At 39.8% G+C, this 26,330-nt stretch overlaps 1 protein-coding gene across 1 annotated transcript in view; it reads left to right on the top strand.

Moving 5' to 3' along the window:
- Nep3 (Neprilysin 3) overlaps positions 1–26,330 on the top strand; it is a 465,936-nt gene that overhangs the window by 366,489 nt on the left and 73,117 nt on the right. The window contains exons 7-8 of the mRNA XM_067140749.2: positions 18,859–19,029; positions 24,513–24,661. Coding sequence (XP_066996850.2) covers positions 18,859–19,029; positions 24,513–24,661 — 320 coding nt within the window. The remainder of the gene's footprint in view (positions 1–18,858; positions 19,030–24,512; positions 24,662–26,330) is intronic.

Raw genomic sequence — 26,330 nt, 5'->3', positions numbered from 1 at the left:
CGACGGGATTGTTCCCGCTCCCGCATCCCACGTTGGTGTGTGCAGACCTTAAGTCCAAATCCTGAAGTACCTTGTCAGACCACAACCTAACACGCAGTCTCTGATTACAAATTGCCCAGACATTACGTTCTAACATTGGTAAACTAGTAAAAGGAAAATGAAACAGAAAATGCAGGAAAATGTCCATAATTGTTCTGTATGGCTCTCTTCTGAATTGCAGATAAAATTGTACCATATTCTGTTCTTTTTATGTCATCGCATGGCTGTCCTTCACATACAGGGTCTCTCTTATAAACCCAGACTGTCCAGCAGTGTTTTTACTCTCCCAGACCTAAGCAGCTGTATGGGAGGCGTGCACGTAGTTCTTGACCTTGCAAGGAGCGTGCTCGTGTTCGACCCAGCATCAGTCGCCAGTCTGAATCTCAGCTGTTAACATGGTGAGACAGTTGTCATTGTAATACCGTATTTTCGTATGTAAAATTTACTTTAAGTAAGAGTCGACTCGACAGGTTCAGCAATTTCCTGGTGAAGTGTCACCTTCATTAGCACAGATTCACGCAATTGTAAATACAGTATATTTGAAACTACTGGCTCAGTGTTCAATAAGAGACATGCGCGCACACAAACAGTTTTAACAGAAGAAAAGCTAGATGACATTGGTGCAAATCTTGAATGGTCACTGAATAATTCACTCACAAAATTAGCACAAGTAGGGGTTTTGGTTTCTTCTGCACACAAAGCTACAAAGCTGTTACACATCAAACCGTACAGGTTTACACGGGCCCATTGTTTAAAACCTGCTGATCCAGCCACAAGAGTGAGATGTAGCAAGTGGTATCTTGGATCATTGAATGATCATTTATTCGACCCACAGCTTGTGTTCTTTTTGGATGAGGCCTGGTTTCATCTTAACAGTCATGTGAACAGTTGTAACTCGCGCTATTGGTGTATGCAGAAAATCCTAATTGTGTTTATGAAGGATAACACTTCCAACACCTTTTATAAGGTAAGATTTCATATAAGATTGTATACACGCTCAAAGCAGGGTGGCCGCGTGCAACATAAGTTGGGCTGAGGCAGCTGCTGTTGCGCAGAGTACAAACACTGTGCGCTTGGCCTGTGTTTATAAGAGAGACCCTGTAAACTAGAATATTGTTATATATTTCCTCATAACACAGAGCCAAAATTTAATTGCTTATAATCTGTGACCAATCCTATTTCTCGTACATCGCTGCATCCCATATGCCTCAACCATTTCCTCTTTCCCTGTAGCCCCAACGAAGCAGTGCAAAGCATGGTGATGTCATTTGTCTTTACTGCAAGCGTGTACAGTGGAGTGAGGTGTGTCACACCAGAGTTTCCTGTCATTCACTGTCTTAGAACATGTCAGAATATGGGTTGTTCTCACATTCCTTGGTGTTGCTTGCTACCCAAGTTCTTGTGTCTTCTGCTAAATGATGTATCCTTAAACTTAATTTTACATTTATGGTGTGCACCGGGCGAGTTAGCCGTACGGTTTGGGGGGGCGCAACTGTGAGCTTGCATCTGGGAGATGGTGAGTACAAACCCCACTGTCGGCAGCCCTCAAGATGGTTTTCTGTGGTTTCCAATTTTCACAACAGGCAAATGCTGGGGCTAAGGCCACGGCCGCTTCCCTCCCACTGCTAGACCTTTCCTATCCCATCGTAGCCATTAAGACCTATTTGTGTTGGCGTGACGTAAAGCAAATTAAAAAACAAAAAATCATATGGTGTTGGATCCCAGTCTTAACGATGGCCCACGAAGTTTCAGTAACATGAGGGAAGAAATCTGCAAAATAAAAAAGCATGTCCTGGTTGAGGATAGTAATATTCATGTGACTGAATCCATGTTCACATTCTGAAGAACTACATGGGATAAATAGTATGCAATTTATTAAGGGAATCAAGTCCTCAGGCCCCTGATTCATAAAGAATTTTTCATTAATATTATTACCAAGAAACCAATATTAACTAATATATTATTAGTATTATGTTTCATAGAGTTTTTAGTAAATTGTTTCATAGACAACATGACTCCCGAGTGTATTTTGACTCATAATCCATATTATTAGTGAAACCATAGCGAGTAACATAATATTTTGGCATAAAAATCATAAAAATCAGTGAAATGGTCGACTCTGAATCAGATAGTGAGCGAGTGTAGGTATTCACCATGTAAGAAATTTTAGGCAAAAAACCAGCCTGTACTGGTATGTAACACACATATGAATACAGTGAGATATTTATGTTAGATTACAGTACTTTTGAGTATTTGCTTGATAGGATTGGTAATAGAATGTCCCACTGCAAGGAATGAAGAATTAACCTCAAAACAGCAGCTTCAGATTGCACTCCATGGGTTGGTAGTGATACACAGTATCATTCTGTTTGTGATATGCATGGTACTTCAAAAGTGACAGTCTGCAGAGTTGTGACTGCAATAGATGACACCCTTCTTCAGTGAAGTTGGCAGTATTCCTTTAGTATGTGGAGTACTTGAGGGAACGTTCAAAACTGATGCACCAAGTGCATATGGACCAGCATTTGTTGGTTGATAAGGGAAACATGCCTTGAACGTAATGCGCGTATGTGGACCAAATTTAGAGTTTTACTATATTTGTGGTAATTGGTCGGGTAGTGTCGGTGATGCTAGGGTTCTAAAGCTAAATGACTTGAACAATAAGATGGCTAATGGTTGGAGACCTTTCCCTGGTACATTTTTGCTCAGAGACTCCATCTGTCACCTAAAATCTTGGCTTATACTACCAGTAAATCAAGATTTTCCTAATCCATCCCAACAGAGATTTTCAAGAACACATAAAAAAAGTAAAAAAGGACAAGGAGGGTTATAGAGTGTGCAATAGGCTGTGAATAGTTGATATGTTAACTCAAGCACTTTTTGCAAAGAAACTTTCTTCTCTCACATTATCTTCACTTCTTTTATCCATTCTCATATGTATCAAAGTCACAACAACGAAAATATAAAGTAAGCCTATCGAATATACATGGATTAATAGCTGGTTGTAGACGAGCACTAGCCTACTACTAGGAACAAACACAAACCAAGAACATATGCCACAAACCGATTCTAACCTACATTTGTATCAGCTGACTAATGAACTAATATTATGAGTGAAGCCAGTTTATTAGTCGCTTGCTGATGTACTCGTGCTTCACTACGGAATTCTATATTGCATACAGAATTCTAGGTTAGGTAGTGTACACGTTGTGAGTAAGATAGTATTAAATTGCACAGCTCTTAATGTTATCCTAGAAACGCGATGGGGAAGTCACCAAACATCTTTTCTTATGCGAAGACTGGGTTAGGGAATTTTAATTGTAATGGTAGGCCCTCATGCCTACCATCCGTCACAATCAAGTTGGGGAATTTTCATTATAATGGCTGACACTCACTCTCCATCTGCCTTTTTTACATCCACAGAAGGACTGTCTTAATGGTTTTCCCAACTCAAAATCAACATAGGTCATTACAATGATGCCAGTAGGAATGTCACGATTAAAAGCAATGCTATCATATGAAATACTTGATCAAATGAAAAACCACAGTCCAAAGTTCCAGTGCTGGAATGACCAGTTCGCAGACAGCTGTGAGTCGTGAACCCTCTTTAATTTTGGGACGGGGGAGTGTCCCAGGACAAAAACTATGCCCTTTTACTCATCTGTTTAATAGTACCCGATGAGTCAAAAAATTCTCAATTCACTACACTGGCGGGGGAAAAAACTATCTGACTTGGATGCAAATTTTTTCCCCCAAACCGGAGGAGAAACCCCCTCTTCGCTGCTAATTTGGAATAAAATGAATGTAGAATTTAATAATAGTTTCTGAAGAAACGTTTCTTTTCAGGGTTGAATTTTGTGTTATTTAGTGAATTGTGGTGCTATAATTATGAATAGGCTGAAATTGTAATTCTAGACCAGGTCTGCCATTATTCCATTAAGTGTGCACACTGATCATTCCAATCATTGTTTCAGAGTAGGGATCGAATAGCTGGAACACTATGAAGAACCAGTGTGTTATGTATCAGCCATATCAGAAAATGCATGAACCACAGGAATGGCATGCTAAAGAAGAAAATTAATTCCCCAGTTATTTCCCACCAACATTCAGGGAGCATGTTATATTTGGTATGCAGCAGTAATCCTATCTATTGGAGATGAGTGGCAGTATAAGAGACAAAGAATAACACAACAAACAATGGTCGATGTAATGTTGTCATTGTTGATCAATTTTATGAGCTTTCGACATTGTAGGCCTTCACATTTAGTTCTCTTCGGACTATGAAATACCACTGTTATCATAGTCGGTGCGGTAAAACTCATTAAAACATAAATGATTGGAAATTGTATTCTCTATAAATTTCGTTATGTAGTACTTTTCGATAGGACCAATAACATAAGTATTTAAAAATTAAATTTTAAGTGCCTTCCCCTAAACTACCATTTCATCCAGGCTGAATAAAATTGTTTATAGCTTAGACTGTAGTTTCTTATTCCCCAACTATATGTACCAATTTTCACTAAATTCTGTCTACCCATTTTCTTGTGGCTCAGGGTTGATATGGACTTAACAACAAAATTCAAAATTCATGAGTATCTCTGTTATCATAGCCGGTGTAGTGAAAATGTATAAGACATAAATGATCGGAAATTTAATTCTATATAACTTTAGTTACCGTATGTAGTATTCATTGATAGGACCACTAATAACATAAATATTTGAGGATTAAATTTTAGGCCTTCCCCTAAACTAAGATTTCACTCAGCGTGAATAAAATTATTTATAGCCTAGATTGTGGTGGCTAATTCCCTGACTTTACATACTGATTTCCATCAAATTCTCTTCATCTGTTTTCTCGTGATGGGCGTACATACATACGTACATACAGACAGACAGACAGCGACAGACAGACAGCGACAGACAGACGGCGACAGACAGACAGCGACGGACAGAAATTACGGAAAAGTAAAAAGTGCATTTCCTTCTTACTGTGGACATAACCGATACAGAAATACCATTCTTTTTAAATTCTGAGCAATGTATAGAGTAAACTCTTATTTTATGTATATAGATGTGTAAATCTTTATGAAACAGAATATTCAAATATTATTAGTTTATGAAACAGGGCCCAGAAACCCTGTTGCAATTCTCAAGATAATCTCAATAAGCATTTATAATCTTTTTAGGGTTTAATTGAAATCTCCGACAGAATTTTTCAACTTCAGTTTGTCCAAATTGTAGGGGTATGTCCGAAGGCCCCTGATCTCTCCCTCCAGCACTTAGTTTTTTTTTTTTACAAGCACCTCATACACATTGGGATTTGTGTCTGGCATCTCTGTACATTGATAGCTTGAAACTGTTATCAGTAGCTGCCATTCTAGATTATTTACAATGCTTGAAAGCAACTGCTGGTGATTGATGGAAATAATCTTTGGATTATTGGTCTCTAGGAAGATGCAAAATTACCCTTCATTGATTGCCATGAGATTAATTTACTTTAGTTCCTCATTTATCTTTGAGGGATTTAATAAATGTAACTTTAAAGCTTTTTAGTCTTTCAAAACACACTTTCAGTATAAATATTACACTATAGTATACCTGTAAAATAACACTATTAAACAAGAAATTAAAATAAACACTCTTAATAGTGTGTTTTTTTAACACGTATTTTATACTGTAATATCTATACTGAACTTGTGTATTCAACAGACTGAAAAGCTTTTAGGTTGCATTTAACTGAAACCGAGTCCACACGAGGAAGTATGGCTTCCTTCTCATCAAGGACTCAATTAATCGAATGCTTCATCGCGTGAGTTTATCTGCATACACAACTGTTGTAATACGGTAGTTCAGAAAGTATTGTCAATTCTGCAAATGCATCGTAAAAGGTTGCAAGCGCAAAATTGAGCTGTTTAGAAGAGAGGAGCTTCAACAGTCTACTGTACAAATTTCTATCAGTTAAATTTCTACTTACATCCTCTTTTCCTTGGGAAAAGTGATTGTTTTTTGTTTTTCTGCAAGTGGTTTAACGTCACACTAACGCATTGAAGGTTTTTGATAATGTAAGGGTTGGTAAGGGCTTGGATTGGGAAGGTAGATGCCGTGGCATTAAGTAAGGCACAGCCCAAGGATTTGCCTAGTGTGAAAATGGGAAACTGTTACCGTGTTTTGGTGGTAGTTATGCATGAAAGAAGGTGCTGGGTGGTGAATAGGTCTCAAGCTACTAAAGTGAAATTAATTTTAAAATTTAACAATGTTATATTTTCTTTGCAAAATTAGGTAACAACAAATAGAACAGGTACTTAGTAGCCGAAACACGATTGAAAAATACATTTACATAGGTACCCCATTTGGGGCTTCAAAAGTCAGAAACATAATTCTTGAGCAAAGAGCCCAACCTTACAATGAACACCATACAACAAAGGGGCCGAAAACCCCCAAACATGCCAGAAACATTTGCTTCCAATTACACCCAAAAGCCTCCTTGAGGCAGAGACACAATTTTCAATAAAGGGCAACTTCCCCTTAAAATACAAGCCTATCATAGGCCACTCCGAACTCCACCTTTAAGCTGTCCTCAAAGGCCATATACACAGGGGTAAAATACCCAACCTACTGAGGTCTGTTAAATGACAAGAAAGTTAATACATGACCTCTAAAATACAATTTGAGAGGAGGCGAATTTGCACTCCTAATACACTTTGCTTAAGACCTACTTGGCACTAGGCCATTAATACAAGGGCTAATCCCATACTACAGAGGTGACTTAATAACAAATTACATTACATTACGGAAGAATTGGTTGAGAAAAATAAGTTCACCTCAAGACGATGTGAGTGGGAGCTCGAGAGGGTTAAGCACTCTCTATCCCGATATGTCGTTTGAAAGATAGAATAGATACCAGTAGTTTTTACATTTTAAAGGAAAGTTACATGGTGGAAGGCCTAGAACCCGCCCCGAAAGTTAAACTGCTGAGCTAGCAAAGAAAGAATTTGTTAATCGGCCATTACCTTATTGTTGACCGCTGCCGGAGAAAGAGGCGCTTCCCGCCTCCTGCTATGTACTTAATACACTGAAAGATGGAACAGAAGTGGCCCGGAGACCCGAAAATCAGCAGTTTATATCCTCTCGCGGAAGGTTCTAGGCGTTAGGGGAAAGAAAACACCCTCCCACAAACTCTTTATTGGGTAGGACCCCGCAACAGATTCAAGTTGGGGGAAGATACACCAGATTGGTCAGAAATTAATAGAAGAAATTCGGGATTGGATACATTCATAACAAGGGGAAGAAAGGGGTAAATATTACCAACTTAAACAATGACAGAAAGAAATTTAACAAAGAACAAACTCTTGAAATTAAATTTTCTCCAAAAAATAGTTCTTTGACTCCGCACTAGGTTGCACTATTGTAGATCTTCAGTAGTGTCCTCTAGAAGAGAAAGTTCACACTTTTTACTTCAAGCGAAACAAAAACACATCAAAAGTGACACAGTTCTAAAACTCCAAAATTTACAGGTAGTGACATCTTCTGAGAAGGTAGAAAATTAATACCGTCAATAAAGTTCAGACTTCCTCCAGCAGAGGAGTTTTAACTGGCGTGCATTTAAATTAGCGGCGTGGAGGTGTACCACCCGGTACAGACCTCCCCCCCCAAAAGTTCCTCCAAGGGGTAACACAGAAGAACATAAACTTTTGTTTGAAAATAAGGTCCAAGTTTTGATGTTGATATTAAAATAAATTGCAGAAGTATTTGAGAAATTTCTTAATTGGGTTTGATTCAGTTCCAAAATTTTGTTGTAATTGGTAACGTAAAGTATTTATGCTTGTAGAAGGCGAATTTCTGAAGATAATCTTTTAAAAGGTGATGAAAAATTTTGCAATGTCCACCAAATTTGTTGTTGAATTCCCAAGTGTAGTCATCTCTTATAGTGACTGTCCATGTAGTTGATGTAGGCTAAGTTGGATGGCCAGACCGGCCGTTGCAGCTTGCGTCCAAAGGGAACCGCTCGGACCCCTCAAGTACCCTGAGATACCGCTCGCCCGCACTATGAGGGGAGCAGAGGTGTTGAAGCACGCCGCGCCCGCGGTGAACATATACAGGCTGCGGGCAAGTAGCAGGTCGTGCGCCGCACATCAGCCTAGGCCGGGAGGAGAGCTCCGGTTCGCCGTGCACATGTCGTCCTCGCTGGGGCCGAGGGGGCCCGTCCTCGAACCCAGCCGCGGGACAGCGCCGCGCGGCTGCGGGGGCACTGAAACATTAAAGCTAGGCGGCAGAATTGTGTTGGACTATCATCTTCTTTGAGGGTACAGGCTTGTGGAGAGGTTGAGGGGCCAGCGGCGTGCAAATATCCATGGCATAAGTTAAGCCACTGTGTAAGGTGGAGCAGGAGACGGGAGCGTGGTAATGGCCGTGGCAAGGACAGGATGGCAGTTTAACGGATCAGGGCAGGTTTTACAAAAGGCTTACATCTAAAACCAAAATATTACAGAAGGGGCAGAATGCCTTAAAAGCGAAACTCAAAAAAAAAAAAAAAAAAAAAAAAAAAAAAAAAAAAAAAAATAACCTTCATATCCTTTCAAAATAATATGAAGCAAGTTAACACAGAAATTACACCGGTTTCACCTGGGACAGGTGAACCCTAAATATCCTCTCGGTGGCTGGATTGCTTAATAACAACGTAACCGGGGTGAGGAAATCGAGAATAACACATGGCCCAAGGAATCTGGGGGCAAGCTTGCCCGCGGGAACAAAATTTTTGACCATTACTTGGTCACCTACCTTTAAAGGGGTGGGTCTCCGTCCACGATCATACCTTTCCCTAACCTTTTCATGAGATACTTTAAGATTAGCTTTAGCCTTCTTCCAAAGATCTTTAATGTTGTCCGGATCTATTGTCTCGGGCAGAATGTCCCTCAGAGACCAGAGGTTAGAGAGCGGCGTGTTAGGAGCAAACTTAAACATCAAAGAAGCTGGAGTAAACTTGTGAGATTCATGAACCGCCGAATTCAAAGCAAAAGCTATCCAATGCAGGGACGTGTCCCACCTGGAATGATCTTCATGATGATAGGCAATAAGTGCGGACCTGAGATTACGGTTAACCCGTTCAGCCAGGGATGGGTGAGGGTAATAAGCAGAAGTAGTTACATGAGAGATGGACAAGTCAAAACAGAATTTACGAAAAAGATTAGATGTAAAAGCCTTAGCATTATCAGATACAATATATTGGCACGGACCAAAAGAAGCAAAAATAGAATTTAAGCAAGTAATTGTAGACTGAGCGGTAGCCAGCTTAGTCGGAAATAACCACGAAAATCTTGTAAAACCATCTACGCATACAAAGATGAACTCGTTGGCATTCCCCTTTGACTGGGGGAAGGGTCCTACATAATCAATATACAGGCGTTCCATGGGGCGCGACGCTTGCTGAGAAGACAAGAGGCCTATCTTGGTGGACATGGTCGGTTTACTGAGCAAACAAGATTTACAAGCTTTTACAAGTTCACGAATTTCGCCGTCCATACCTTTCCAGATGAACATTTCACGAATCTTTTCACGGGTTTTAAAGATTCCAAGATGCCCTCCTAATGGGGTCTCATGATAATACTTGAAGATCATAGGTACAAGAACCGCTGGAACAACAACTTTCATCAACTTATCATGCCTCGAAGGGCAACATAGAACACCATTCCTCAGAACATAAGGGACAGCATGTTCCCCAGAAGAAAGGGTTTCCATTATCGGAGCCAGCGTCGGATCTTCACGTTGGTATTTCTCAATATCCCTAAAAAGCATGGGAGCATCTGTTAAGATGGCATTAACACCAGATAGTATGGACTCGGAAGGTGATGAACTGTCGACCGGTTCGTGGGTCTCGACGTCGTTATGAAACATACGGCTGAGTCCATCAGCAACAACATTTTCGGTACCTCTGATATGTCTAACATCAAACTGGAAGGCGGAAATACGAATAGCCCAGCGGGCTATACGACCAGTACGACGCGGCCTACCTAAGACCCAGCTTAAGGCTTGATTATCTGTCTCCAGGTCGAATTTGACATGTTCCAGATAGAGACGGAACTTTTCTAAGGCAAATAAGACTGCCAACCCTTCGAGCTCATAGATGGAATACTTGGCTTCTTGAGCCGATAGGGTCCTAGATGCATAGGCGATGGGTCGCCTCCCTAGTTCAGTCTCTTGAAGAAGGACTGCAGCTACAGCTGACGATGACGTGTCCGTTTGGACGATGAATTTCTTTGAGAAATCAGGCATAGCAAGGACAGGGGCATTACAGAGAGCTAATTTCAGATCTTCAAAAGCGGCCTGTTGAGAAGGTCCCCACTCGAATTTGATGCCTTTCCTACGAAGAAGGTTTAAGGGCGCCGCTCTATTAGCAAAGTTAGGAATGAACTTTCTGAAGAAATTCACCATACCAATGAACCTGGCGATACCTTTAATGTCCTTGGGAGGTTTAAAATCACGGATGGCCTGTGTTCTAGAATGATCGACTGCTACACCATCGGGTGACACAATATGCCCTAGGAATGACATAGAGGGCTTAGCAAAGGCAACCTTGGACAACTTAACAGTTAACCCAGCCTTACGAAGGCGATCGAGAACTTCTCGCAAATGATCTAGATGTTCTTCAAAAGTCTCTGAAAATACGACGACATCATCTAAATAGTGATATAAGTATTCGAATTTGATGTCGGAGAAGACCCTATCTAGTAGCCTAGTGAGCACAGCTGCTCCCGTAGGGAGCCCGAAAGGCACGCGGTTGTATTCATATAAATTCCAGTCCGTGGCAAACGCTGTAAGGTGTTTAGACTCTTCGGCAAGGGGAATTTGATTATAGGCCTGATTTAAGTCCAAGATGGTGAAGAACTTGGCCTTACGAAACCATGAAAAACAAGAATGAAGGTCAGGAAGGGGCACAGATTGCAACACCACCTTCCGATTGAGAGCCCTGTAATCAATGACAGGCCTGAAGCCTCCTTGGGGTTTCGGGACTAGGAAAATAGGCGATGAATACGCCGACTTAGAGGGCCTAATAATACCATCCTTCAACATCTGATCGATAATTTCTTTCAGAGCCTTCATTTTAGGTGGAGATAGCCTATAAGGTGGAAAACGGACAGGAATCGAATCCGTGACCTCAATTTTGTATTCAATAAGGTCAGTAACACCAAGAGTATCAGAGAACACCTCGGGAAACGACTGACACAGTTTGCAAATACTATCAGCCTGCTCCTCAGGTAGATGTCTAAGGTCTAACAACATCTCATCCTGGGTAGGCGAAATAGAAGAACATGACACAGAATTACACTTTAATAGTGGTATTTTACAACTAGAAGCAAATTTGAATGTGCACGACCTAGACTGGAGATCGAGCACAAGACCAGTGTGAGAAATAAAGTCAGCTCCCAATATAATGGGGCAAGACAATTGCTTGGCCACAAACAATTTAATTTTCCATGTAAACTTAAAAATACGAATCTTGACCAGTAAGGAACCTAGAATTTCTAATGGAGATGAATTAGCCGAAACGTATTGAACAGGAGAAGAGACATAGTCAGGAAGTTTACAAACCGATTTTAATTTAGAATACCATTCAGCCGAAATAATCGAACAAACACTGCCTGAATCTAAGAGAGCTGTTATAGGCTCGTTATTTAACTCAATCTTAAGAAAAGGAACAGGTGCGGGGGTATCCGCCGCAATCCTAAGACATTCTTTAGGGCATTCAAAAGATGAATATGAAGGCTGATCGTTCTCTGCATTTACAACCTGTTTACTAGGGGCTGAGTCTCGGGAAGATGGATTAGTCGACTCAGCCGAAGCCACTAGTCACTTTTTATTATTGGCATAGGTGGAATTTGCATCAGAAGTTGAGCAGGAGGGGGTGCTATTTGAGTTGGGACAATTCTTGGCAATATGTGAGAAAGCCCCACATTTAAAACAGCCTTGTGATGACCCGGCTCCATTCCTTGTCCCACTTGACTTGATCAGCGGACACTTGTTGCGCAGATGGTCAGGCGACCCGCAAGCATAACATTTACGGGGATTGACTGGTCGGCGAGGTGGAGGCCGAGTGTTACTAAAGGAAGGCGGGGGTTCTTTCGCGACACGCAAAGAATCGGCGTATCTAACTCCTTCCGCTGAGACGGCCAATGCTTCAAGTTCAGAGAAGGTTTGCGGGCACGCCGCGAAACACAAATATGACCTATAGGAAGGTGAAATTCCCTCTACAATAGCCTGTACAATCTGATCTTCAGGAAAATGAAGGGCAAACACCCTAGTATAAAACTTAATGTCCTGTATGAAATCAGCCAAGTTTTCATCCAAGTGCTGTACACGATAATAGTACTTCTGAATAAGGGAGGACCTGGCCCTAGCCGGGATGAAGTTAGCTAGCAAATGGGCATGGAAATCCTCAATAGATGATTGCTCGGCAATGGCTCTAACTATTTTGTCTGAGAGAATACCTATAGCATACGGATAGATAATTTGCAAAATTTGACATGGAGACAGAGAAAACACAAGGGCATGATCCTGAAATTCAACTAGAAATCTTAAAAATGAAATTACGTCACTGGTGGTATTAACGGAAAACTTAGATATACCTCTGAGCAACATTGCCAATGGATGAGGCAAGCTACTAAACCCGGGTGACATAGTAGGTAAAGGTTTCAATGGCAAAGAAGTTAATTCAGAACGGATGTTACTCAGCGATGCACGGCGTTCAGACTCGTTGTCCAATGGGGCAGAGATAGTTTGAGCAGCGATGGTTTTCCTATTAACTTCTCCCTTGGGAGGCACTTCCTCACTACCAGTATTCACTATGGTGGGTTGATCAGATTTGGGAGGAACTTCCCCAGTTAACAATTGAGTGACCTTACTAGATAATTCGGAAATATTTTCCAGGAGCGTACTAGCTTCCTTCCTCTGAACGTCATTCAGTTTTAGAGACAACAGATCGTTAACCCTATTCGAAAAATGATATAGCCTGCCTTGCACACGCTTAATTTGATTCGGAGACGGATCATTTTCATCAAAAAAACTAACTACAGAAGCTAGCCCAGTAACATTCTCCGTGATCGTGGAAAGAGAATCGTCAATTTCTTTCTCTCCCAAATTGGGGATGGAAATGGGCAAATCAAGGGACTCTCTAAGCTTGTTAGTGTCTACTGCAACCGTGCCTCCAGATTGCACATTTCTGATAGTTAATTCATAGATCAACTCCTCTTTGCGCAAATAATTAAGATGGAGAACATCGCGAGGGCCGGGCATGGTGACAGAACAATTTTGAAAAAGTCAAAAAATTCCAGCAGCTGAGAAAATGGTTAGAGTTCGGATCAAAACAATGTCTAGCCGTCAAAAGGGGCTAAATTGAGACCCATTCAACCACGCTCTGCTACCACTTGTTACCGTGTTTTGGTGGTAGTTATGCATGAAAGAAGGTGCTGGGTGGTGAATAGGTCTCAAGCTACTAAAGTGAAATTAATTTTAAAATTTAACAAGGTTATATTTTCTTTGCAAAATTAGGTAACAACAAATAGAACAGGTACTTAGTAGCCGAAACACGATTGAAAAATACATTTACATAGGTACCCCATTTGGGGCTTCAAAAGTCAGAAACATAATTCTTGAGCAAAGAGCCCAACCTTACAATGAACACCATACAACAAAGGGGCCGAAAACCCCCAAACATGCCAGAAACATTTGCTTCCAATTACACCCAAAAGCCTCCTTGAGGCAGAGACACAATTTTCAATAAAGGGCAACTTCCCCTTAAAATACAAGCCTATCATAGGCCACTCCGAACTCCACCTTTAAGCTGTCCTCAAAGGCCATATACACAGGGGTAAAATACCCAACCTACTGAGGTCTGTTAAATGACAAGAAAGTTAATACATGACCTCTAAAATACAATTTGAGAGGAGGCGAATTTGCACTCCTAATACACTTTGCTTAAGACCTACTTGGCACTAGGCCATTAATACAAGGGCTAATCCCATACTACAGAGGTGACTTAATAACAAATTACATTACATTACGGAAGAATTGGTTGAGAAAAATAAGTTCACCTCAAGACGATGTGAGTGGGAGCTCGAGAGGGTTAAGCACTCTCTATCCCGATATGTCGTTTGACAGATAGAATAGATACCAGTAGTTTTTACATTTTAAAGGAAAGTTACATGGTGGAAGGCCTAGAACCCGCCCCGAAAGTTAAACTGCTGAGCTAGCAAAGAAAGAATTTGTTAATCGGCCATTACCTTATTGTTGACCGCTGCCGGAGAAAGAGGCGCTTCCCGCCTCCTGCTATGTACTTAATACACTGAAAGATGGAACAGAAGTGGCCCGGAGACCCGAAAATCAGCAGTTTATATCCTCTCGCGGAAGGTTCTAGGCGTTAGGGGAAAGAAAACACCCTCCCACAAACTCTTTATTGGGTAGGACCCCGCAACAGATTCAAGTTGGGGGAAGATACACCAGATTGGTCAGAAATTAATAGAAGAAATTCGGGATTGGATACATTCATAACAAGGGGAAGAAAGGGGTAAATATTACCAACTTAAACAATGACAGAAAGAAATTTAACAAAGAACAAACTCTTGAAATTAAATTTTCTCCAAAAAATAGTTCTTTGACTCCGCACTAGGTTGCACTATTGTAGATCTTCAGTAGTGTCCTCTAGAAGAGAAAGTTCACACTTCTTACTTCAAGCGAAACAAAAACACATCAAAAGTGACACAGTTCTAAAACTCCAAAATTTACAGGTAGTGACATCTTCTGAGAAGGTAGAAAATTAATACCGTCAATAAAGTTCAGACTTCCTCCAGCAGAGGAGTTTTAACTGGCGCGCATTTAAATTAGCGGCGTGGAGGTGTACCACCCGGTACAGAAACCATGGAAAACCATCTTCAGGGCTGCTGACAGTGGGATTTGACCCCACCATCTTCCGAATGCAAACTCACAGCTTTGCGACCCTAACCACACAGCCAACTCGCTCTGTAAAAGTGAAATAAAGCACTATAACCATACCAGACAGCGGAAACAGTTCTGTATGAGCTGACCAGCTATCTAGTGCCTAGTATATGCCCAAGTTTTCAAATCTGCTTATCAAGTTCTGCAACACATTCTACTAGTTGTCCCTGGTTCATTGGTGATGGACAGCACAATGAATACAGTTTGTCAAGAAATTGTTGAAAGTTATTTACTCCACAAACCTCATCAACTGCATCACCTACAGCCAGTTCCATCCTATGGTTGACACAGTGACAATATGTGGAAATTTTTCAGAAAGTCATTTGGCCACTCCAGGCCATGTTCCTAGCATTATACTGACACAGTCACTTATGAATGAAAAAAAAGGAAAGAATGTTTTTGAGGTAGCCACAATGAACCCATATTTGTCTATACATGGCAGTAAATGATAAACAATCATTTCAGCTTTCTGGCCTTCAAGTTCAGATTGAAAGTAAATAGTAGGGTTGCTGTTTCTTGTTAATTTCATACTTTATTTACACAATAAGAGTTTTATTAGCACAAGTAGTTGACTCCTCAATAAGAATGGCAAGTTTCCAGAAAATAACATTAACATTCTTAATGAGACTAGTTTTCTTTTCCTTAGACAAGTTTTCAATATCTGGACAGCACTGTAATGTGAATGCAAAGCTACAGCAATGTTAGCACTATTTATTTTTGGAGTTAAAACAAATTCAGGTGATCTAAAAATGTGTGGCAAATTTTGCTAAGCAATAAGCCAATCTAAAAATAGCTTTGGTTGGTTCAATATGAGCAGCAGTCAGTATCTCTCTCTCTCTCTCTCTCTCTCTCTCTCTCTCTCTCTCTCTGATCCTTAGATTTATCACAAATTTTCAGATCAAGCATGTGGATATTTGATTGTGTTCGATTAAAAAATGCGTTGGAGATTTTAGTTGCAATTTGCATGTTATCCTGTGAAAAGGAACATCAAAATATTCCTCCTTCCATTTGAAATGGAAATTCTTTCCTGTTTGAAAGGGCCTAACTGCTTCACTTCAGGACATAATTTGCAACCAAGCTTCCCTTTCTTGCATCAAAGCCATGGAATCTTGTTTTCTTATCCACATGTACGAGTAACTTAAACGCTTTTCTGTCTGTCGAACACACAAGTTCAAAACTTAATACATAACCATAATATACCTGTAAAAAATGTTCACTGTTAAACAGGTATGTTACAGTGTTATATATTATATTTTGAACATGTGTGTTCAACAGACTGAAAAACTTTTAAGTTAGATTAATTAAGTCGACACTGAAAAGTATGGCTTCCTTCTTAACAAATCCTTATCCACATGTCTTCTGTCCACACGTTTGGCCATGATTCTGCTGGATCAGAAATTGCTTTCTTAACCCTTAATTAGTCGCTAACGGAGATTTCCTCCGGGCCGATTACATTTTGCACGGTACTGAACTTCCCAGTTGAACTGTCGGTCTTCCCATCCCTATACCTTTTTCCTTGTTCATTTGGACTCGTCCTGTCAGCATTTCGGCGTGATCATGTATCCTGTGTGCGAGTGTGGGATCATTGTTTTGAAGAGTGACATCACCTGGACGTTTCCTCCGTGTGCGATTAAGTAAATTACCTTATATTTTAGTGCATAATTTTTTATTTTGGAGGTCGATGACCTTGTTGTTTTGTGTTCTAAACTTATTTTAGAAAAAATATTATTTCATATTTCATATGATTTGACCGTCGTAGGTAATGGCAAGTCTCACGAATTTAATATCATAAGATCATTCAACATAGTTAAGGTCTACAGTATTCTGCTTTTAGATCAAACAAACTGTGTAAAAATAACCTACAAGTACTTAAAAGGGTTTCTTTTAATTACACCGAAGAATACTGCAAACGAACATGCCAAAACAACATCTCAAAGGACGAAAATGACGCACATTTTTAACCCCGGAGGTTACCTCCATGCGAGACTAGTAACGTAATAATTTTCGCGCGACTAGACAAAGGTTAAAACTCCCTTATCATAGTTCAGAGTTACTCTTTTCATCTGTTTCACTACTACTTTGCTTACATGAATTTATAGGCACCTTTGGTTGCACTGTTTCATTATAACTGGCACTTCGGCTCCATGGCTAAATGGTTAGCGTGTTGGCCTTTGGTCACAGGGGTCCCAGGTTTGATTCCCAGCAGGGTCGGGAATTTTAGCCATAATTGGTTAATTCCCCTGGCACGGGGACTGGGTGTATGTGTCATCTTCATCATCATTTCATCCTCATCACGCGCAGGTCGCCTATGGGAGTCAAATCAAAAGACCTTCACAGGGCCTTTCCGGAGGCCACGCCATTATTATTATTATTATTATTATTATTATTATTATTATTACTATTATTAATGGCGATTGTTGCAGGCTTGCTTCTTAAAAGAAGATAAATTTGTTTGTTTATATGCCATACTTCACAAGGAACACACAAGACATTCAGAAAAAATACTAAAAGCTGCATCCATCCCTGGCCATTTCTGTTCTAGAACTGATACAAACAAACTTCACGTGTTGCACTCCTTCAAGCAACCTTGATGGTATGAGTAACTCCTTAGTCCTTGCCTCAGCACACTGCTATTTTTGAACCCTTCTGTGAACTATGCAGCGTAGCGTATGAAGTGAATTCCAATCAGTGTTGCCAACCTATACCAGTATGTAGTTCTAAACAATGAATTTTTATTAGGACTTTAGCAGTTGACATGAGACTGTCAAACTGACCAAAAAATAGAGCTAATATATAGAATTTGTTGTGCAGGAGAGCTATTCCGTTTGCTAAGAGCAGTGCCGGAGCAAAGCTCAGTGTGCTCTGCTACCACTACACCACTGATGATGTATAATTCTCCTACATGGTACATTACCATGCTTCTGTTATCAACTTCAGTTATATTTTTATCTTGTTACTTCTACCCACCTCTGTAGCCCAGTTCATTAGGATAATCACCATTATAGCTGTGGAAACCTGAAATTGTATGTTTGAATAGCAGCACTAGTGATTACTTCTTGGCTGCCAGAAGTGTGACTTTTTTCTGTCATTCTTCCATTCTTATTTTGTTGTCAATGCTGCAACAGGAACATTTGTCATAGATCTGTTTAAAACACCCTTCCTAATTTCTTCCTCTAGGAGAAGAACTTCATGTAACTCTTAAGTTACCATACTTCTCTACATTATCATTGCATTTTATCATTACCACTTTCAGAATGGACATTTAATTGAGTGACAACTAGGGAAACTTGACCATTAATCCAAAGGAGATCAGATATCAGGTATGTTCTGCCCTCAAATAATTTCCCTGAAACAATCTTCTGGCCTGTTATTATCCATTTGGCATTACTCTTTCATTCTCAAATGATAAGCTACTACAAAAAAATAAATAAAAAATTGGTAACCATAACCCTCTGACATAAATCCCAGCACAGGATTATGGATATGAGAAATTTTCCTTATACTGAACTATACAAAGGTGCAGAGATTACGTAAATTCAGACACAAATTTCTTAGTCTCTGCCTCAAAACTATTCTGGTAAAGGCACCACAACAAAATATAGTACAAACAATATTTACATAATTAATACTCTTAGAGTTAATGAGCTCTCAGGTCTTAATACATAAATTAAATGGCAAAAACTTTATCAACACCTTGGATTCTTTCATCTATAACATATTTCAGATATTTATTTTGTATTTTTGATGAGTAGGTGGTGAGAGAGTCTGAATGCTCTCCTGAGTCATAATTTGCATTCTGTAATACTAGCAATTTTTATGGTATATTTGTTGCAGATTGGGGTGCTACTTGGAGGAGAAGAAAAATCTACCAGGAAACAGATGAAGGATGTAATTGATTTCGAGACTGAATTAGCTAACATTACTACACCACTGGAAGACCGTCGAGATGAAGAGAAAATATATCACAGAATGTCTCTAGCTGAACTACAAAATATAGCACCTTTTGTAAGTTTTACTTCTGTATTTAAAAGTGTATACATTTGCACCATCTAATATATCTTGTACTTCATTCAGAGAAAGATGAATCTCTATTAATCTTTTCCTTGTACCAGGTTGTTCAGAAATAAATGACCATTTTCATACCTCACACTACTAATGAGCTTTTCAATGGAAGAAATTTACGGTGCCTTCTTCTTTCAAAATAATCTCTGTCTGCAGTGTCACATCTGTCAATGATTCCCAAGCTTCCCTATCATGTCCTTGAAGAAATGTGGCTCCCATTATGCAATGAAGTCCTGGAGGACACTTTCTGCATCATCTTTGTTTTTGAGTACACTGTGTTTCACATAGTATCAGGTACAGTAAGCCAAGGCAATATAGAGAGTGCAGGAGCCCTTCATATTTCGTCATTTGGCTTGTTGTTTCATTTTTTTTTTTTTTTTAATTCCATGTGGTCTGCTAAGATCAAAGGACTCTTCCCATAGAGCAAAAATGGCTGCTTTTTACACAACTGCAAATTTTGTCAATTTCTGCTCAGTACGTGATGGCAGTAGTGGTTTGACTAGGAGGAAGGAACTTCTAATGGACAGTGAAGACTCTGGTCCCTGGCTCAATTTTTAAAAGCAACTATGCATTGGCTGTTCTGAATTCGGGTCTACACACTCATTCCCTTGCCACATTCTGATGTGTTTCTTGTACCTTATGTGCAAGTTTAAATTCTTGCAACAAAATTGCCAGAAATTGCTTTGTCCCAACATGTTGCACAGAGCATTCAAGACTTTCATTTACTCTTTGTACAGCATAAATGGCGCCTGTTACAGTGATCTTCAACAGGTATTATGGTTTCCACTTTAGGAGGGAGGGATGTTTGAAAATTGACTTTCTACATTTCACCCATTTATTTTCCAACAACCTGACACCATATTTGAAGTATGATGGACGGACAGACAGACAGACAGACAGACAGACAGACAGACAGACAGACAGACAGACAGACAGACAGACAGACAGACAGACAGACAGACAGACAGACAGACAGACAGACAGATGCTTTTAGAAAGCCTTTACATCACCCTATCATCCAATGCAAGCTTTATTGTGCCAGTTTACCGGGCGAGTTAGCCGTGCGCGTAGAGGCGCGCGGCTGTGAGCTTGCATCCGGGAGATAGTAGGTTCGAATCCCACTATCGGCAGCCCTGAAGATGGTTTTCCGTGGTTTCCCATTTTCACACCAGGCAAATGCTGGGGCTGTACCTTAATTAAGGCCACGGCCGCTTCCTTCCAACTCCTAGGCCTTTCCTATCCCATCGTCGCCATAAGACCTATCTGTGTCGGTGCGACGTAAAGCCCCTAGCAAAAAAAAAAAAAAAAAAATTGTGCCAGTTTGTCATAGGGCAATCCAGTAATTCTAAGGTACGTCAATTCCTGATGCCTTTCTCCTATTAAAGTCCGTCAATGTTCTGTCAAATTATGACTTCAGTATTCTCTATTCAGTACACGATAATCCAATTATTTCCCTTGGTATAATTGCTGGGTATATTCCTGCCATCTTTCGATCATGTTTTCTATACCTAGAAGTGTTTTTCTATATGAGCTTGTAATATAGATGATAAGTTTTTCCTTTCACCAAATAGTTTTTGATTTTCCAAATACACTCTCTACTTTTTCTACAACTATACAATCTTGAACATCTTTGCACTTCTCCATCAGCCATTCTTCCTTAGCTGCCTTGTAATTAAATAGCTTATTGCTTTTAGTGCCAGGAGTGTCAGAGGACATGTTCGGCTCCTCAAGTGCAGGTCTTTTGATTTGACGCCCATATGCGACCTGGGTGTTGTGATGAGGATGAAATGATGATGAAGACAACACATACAGCCAGCCCTCCGTGCCAGCGAAATTAACCAGTGATTGATAAAATTTCCGGATCTGCCGGGAATTGAACCCGGGATCCCTGTGACCAAAGGCCAGCATGCTAACCATTTATCCAGGAACTGGACAGCTACCTTGTACTTTCTGTCTACTTTATTCTTTAGTTACCTGTAATCCTGCTTGTCTTCATCAGTTCTCACATTCGTGTACTTCTGGTATTTATCACTCAGATAAACATCTCACAAGTTATCCATTGATTGCTAATACTTTTTTTTTTTTTTTTTTTTAACAAGTATCGGTGATCAGTAAAATTACAATTGCTGTACTTCACAGAACACCAGTCGTGAGGAAATCACTGACATTCTTTCCTTGTTTAGGGGTGGGATAATACAAAAGTTAGCAAGGAAAAATATATTTCTTTATTTGTGTCTTTTTTAGCATAGAGGCATTAAGTTGCTATCATCACTATGCAAGACTAAATATGATACCTTCCAACTTTCAAAATTATCATTTCTGTCATTTTTATTTTAGTAAGTGACTTTTACTTTTCAAATAATTTGTCATTTAATTTACAAATAAAATAATTGGTTCTTAAAATTCTCATTGCTAAGCCTTGACCTCTTTACATTTATTGAAAAGGCAACCCTACAGATGCACTTAAAGGAATACCTATGTTTAATTTTAAGAACATTTTATAAGTGGTCTTTCAAAGTATTGGTGAAGCTATTGCTTCTTCTGTAGTAAAACTTACAAAGTTATCTTCATCAGTATTTTCTTTCCCTGTTCCTGCTTTCATGGGATGTATTGCATATCAATGTAATGACTAATAGAATGTACGATTACATTTTTATTTCAAGAAGTAAGTTACAAGTGAAAATTAAATTTTGTATAAGGTAATGATTGAGCCTCCATGGCTCAGGTGGCAGCATGCCATCCTCTCGCTGCTGGGCTCCATGGTTCAAATCCTGATCACTCCATGTCCGATTTTTGCTGGACAAAGCGGAGGTGGGACAGGTTTTCCTCAGAGTACTCTGGTTTCACTGTTGTCTTTCATTCCAGCAACACTCTTCAATTTCATTTCATCCTTCAGTCATTATTCACTGCCCCAGCACAGCAGCTGGCACTATTTCTATCCTCGCCACTAGATGGGGGCTCCATTAATTCCATTCCTGACCCAGTCAAGTGACTGGAAACAGGCTGTGGATTTTAAAATTTATTTGTAAGGTAATGATTACAATTACTAAGAATGTAGGTGTTTCAGTTATTCAATTGCTTTTACTTATTTACTTCCCAACACTGCCAACAGCCATACAAATCTCATTCCTCAGAACACTCCACATTAAATCTATTGTTTCATTCACTGTCTTCACCATAAACCTACTACGCTGGCGTAGCAAGGGGAGAGGTGATACTCCCACGTGGTGCGTCCCAGGTGGCGGATAGGGGGTTCCTAACCGGCTTGCCGGCGGGCTTGAGGGAAATAAAATACCTCTCGTGGACCAAACACACAACCCCCTGTGGGTGGGGGGTGCAGACGAAGAATTCACCCACGGTATCCCCTGCCTGCCGTAAGAGGCGACTAAAAGGGGCGACCAAATGATGATCAAATTAGAACCATGAAACTACTTGTGATTAGTACCACCACACGGGGAACACTATGGGTCGCTTTTACTTGCGCGTAGTACCACTATGTTGGGTACCAAATAGGTTTGTGATTAGTAGCAAACTAGAGCGCGACGGCTTTTACAGTACCTGTGATTAGTAGCACTATATGAGTGACACCATGCGATGAGGGAACCCATGGTTCTGGCTTGCCTATGAGTAGTACCCACTATATGAGGAACACCATGGGATAGTATAATGAGTCCCTGTGGTTAGTACCCTTACGGTATGTGATGAACGCCATAAGTTTGTGTTGCCTGTAAATGGTGCCGCAATGTGTGAAACAGCGTAGGTCTGTAATATATATGCGAATTTCATTACCTGTGAGTAGTACCATAATGTGTGGAATACCGCGAGTCTACACTACTCTTGATTAGTACCGCAACATGACAAATACCATGGTTCTACTTTCCTAGCAATAAGTATGATTAAAAGGGGCTGCTGACTTGGATTTTGGACCCCTTTCGACTACAAGTATCATCGATTCAGTATTGTGCTCTAGAAGTAGTCCCTTGGTCAGTAATACTATTGTTCTACGCCAGCTTCTGTGCGTGTGAAGCACTGTGGGACGGTTCCACTGATTGTTTTAAATTCATGTCATATCCATCCGTCCGTCCTCACGTTTTGAATTGTGGTCAGTGTATGTTTTTGGGCTTTTAATTTGTCATTTCATTTTGTCTCATTTCGTACCAATAGGGGCCAATGACCTAGATGTTAGACTCCTTTAAACAACAATCATCATCATCATCATCATCATCATCATCATCATCACTGTCTTCATTTTATTCCTTCTACAATAATTTCCAAGCAATGAGTCACTTCGTTTTTCTTCAACATGTCTACATCCCATCTTTCCAGAAAGTTTTTCATGACTACCAAGTTATGATTGGAGTCTATACTTACTCTTGTGAAGGTCTTGCAATCCAGCAACTAGTTTCTGATTCTCTGCATAATCATAATGAAGTCAGTCTTGCCCTTGATTTGTTAGCACATACATTATTGAAAATGAAAAAATGAAAATGAAAACCTACAACCTGTTTTCCAGTCATTGACCGGGTTAGGGATGTAATGAATGAAACTTATATAGGCTGTTATTACAATGGGGTCGCCACTCCCAAGGTGATTTATTAATGAATGATAAATGCTATGAAATGATAATGGAGTGTGTTGCTGGATTGAAAGATGACAGGGAAAACCGGAGTACCCGGAGAAAAACCTGTCCCGCCTCCGCTCTGTCCAGCACAAATCTCACATGGAGTGATCGGGACTTGAACCATGGTATCCAGCGGTGAGAGGCCGACGCGCTGCCATCTGAGCCATGGAGGCTCCCCACATACATTACTATTCCACTGTAAAACAATCAACTTTTAAAAATGCTATCCATCTATGCCATTATAGTAAAGAGTATTTAGTGGTAAAAACAATATCACAATATTATTTGCTTGTCATTACAGTCTTGGCAACTATTTCACATGTTTTAAAACTGGGTGAGTTGGCCGTGAGGTTAGGGGCATGCAGCTGTGAGCTTGCATTTAGGAGAAAGTGGGTTTAAACCTCACTGTCGGCAGCTCTGAAGATAGTTTTCCATGGTTTCCCATTTTCACGTCACATAAATGCTGGGGCTCTGTACCTTAATTAAGGCCACGGCCACTTCCTTCCCACTCCTAGCCCTTTCCTATCCTATCATCTCCATGAGACCTATCTGTGTCAGTGTGATGTAGAAATCTTGTAAAAAAAATTTGTTAAAATTTTTTTAATTTTTTTCCATTTTTATAAAACCTCTTATTCATCATAAATGTATTTTGATATGTGAAAGAATGAACATATGAATATGAATATAACAAACTCTAATGTTCATATGAGGTCATACTTTTAGTCTTTTAATTGACTTTGAGCCATGGCATGCATGATACAAAAGTTTGTTTAATATAAATGACACTACTGATTTGTTGATGCAGATCCAGTGGAAGGATTACTTCAGTGATGCTCTGAGGAACAACAAGCGAAATATTACTTCCAAGGAGATGGTGGTGGTATATGCACCAGAGTACCTCACAAAACTGACTGATATAATTAAGGGCTACCAAAAAACTCCAGAAGGAAAAATGTAAGTAAATTACTATAAGGAAGTAGAAATGTTTGGCATTTTTTAATACTGTGCAGTTCCGCGAGTGTTATGAAATGTAGGTGACAGGTAGAAGCCTTTCTATTTTGAAATCTGGTATTTCCAAATACCAGTGCTAGTTCAGCGTGCAACTCAGCTCTGACCTTACGCAGTAATGCGCTTTGCAGTCTGTTATGAACATATGAGTGTGTTCTGTGATCTTGTTACTGTTTAAATCCAAAATGAGTGAGTGTGCAAGTAATACTGCATTGTAAAAACTTTTGGTATGGCAGTCAATCAGACCAACATTCACTGGAATAAGACAGAGGGCCATAATCGTAATTTATTCTTTAATCATAACTCTATTAACATCACAGACAATAGTTACTCGGGATCAGGGATATACAGACTAAAATGCTCCACATGTAATTTTTCTTATGTTGGCCAAACTGGCCGCAGCTTCTCCACCAGATACGCCGAGCATTATAATGCACAAAGACATAACAAATTTTCCACAATGGCCAACCACATGAGGGACACAGGACATAAATTTACTACAATAGAACAAGACCTTCATATCCTCAAAAAAGTCGATAAAACTAAACTTATGACTGAGTATGAAAATTTATTCATTTTCCTCGACCAACATTTCAACAAAGATAAGAACTTAAATGACATCATTGATTTAAAAAAAGCCACTTGTACGAACAGACTTTATGTCTGTTACGAGAATCAATTCCCCTCACCAATATATTCTTAAAAATTTTCAACCTCAAATCAATAAGCCCTCCTACCTCCTCTACAACTAATACTTCCCTCCCTTCCCCTCACTGCCAGTACCTCTAATTCAAATGCAACCAATAGTTCCTTAGCCACACCCACTGTAATATCGCTCCCTCCAACGGCATCTCACCGTTATAATACAGGCAGCAATACACTTCCCTCTCTCTCTCTCCCGCCAATAGTAGCTCCCCTCCAAGTACTACAAACAAGCCCATAGTCACGCCTTCGCAAACAGTTCCCCCTCGAACTCAAACATACAGCTATAACACTTGGAGTAAGAAGCCAACAGTCGACAATATCGTTCAGTTAATAATGTAACAAATTACCCTCACCATCGTCTTATGGTAAGTGTACACAATTTCCACTTAAACATTTCATTACGATTTTTTTACTCAATTAACACTACGCTTCTGGTTTCCTTTTACAGATTCAACTGTCACACTTCCGTTTCGACTAGAATGTCAATCAACCCACATTCTTAACATCATTGCAACTTTGCATCAAATTGAGATGGTCCATAAAGGTCCTATTTAAACATCGTTCTTCAACTTCAACTTCGTACTTTTTGATCAAACTGAACCACATCACCATATGCCATCGGCTTTCGACTTATCTCTTGTAAACAAATACAGCAATTGCTGGTCATTTGACCATATTTCATTTTTATTCTACATTATTCATTAAATACGATTTTTATCATCTTTTTCGTTGTAACCGCTGGTCGGCCAACATAATTTTTTAAAAATCCTATCTCTCGTTCATAACAGACTTTGTTCATTTTAAATATAATATAAGCCTTCTAATGTCAATATCACTACTACTTTCACCAATTGTACATTTCCCCACTCATTGTAATATCTTTAAAACCAACTTCATTACAAGTCTCTTA

The sequence above is a fragment of the Anabrus simplex genome, chromosome 2 (genome assembly GCF_040414725.1).
Source record: "Anabrus simplex isolate iqAnaSimp1 chromosome 2, ASM4041472v1, whole genome shotgun sequence".
Lineage (NCBI taxonomy): Eukaryota > Metazoa > Arthropoda > Insecta > Orthoptera > Tettigoniidae > Anabrus > Anabrus simplex.
The sequence above is the reverse complement of the archived record's forward strand: the minus strand, read 5'-3'. Positions and strand labels throughout refer to the sequence as shown.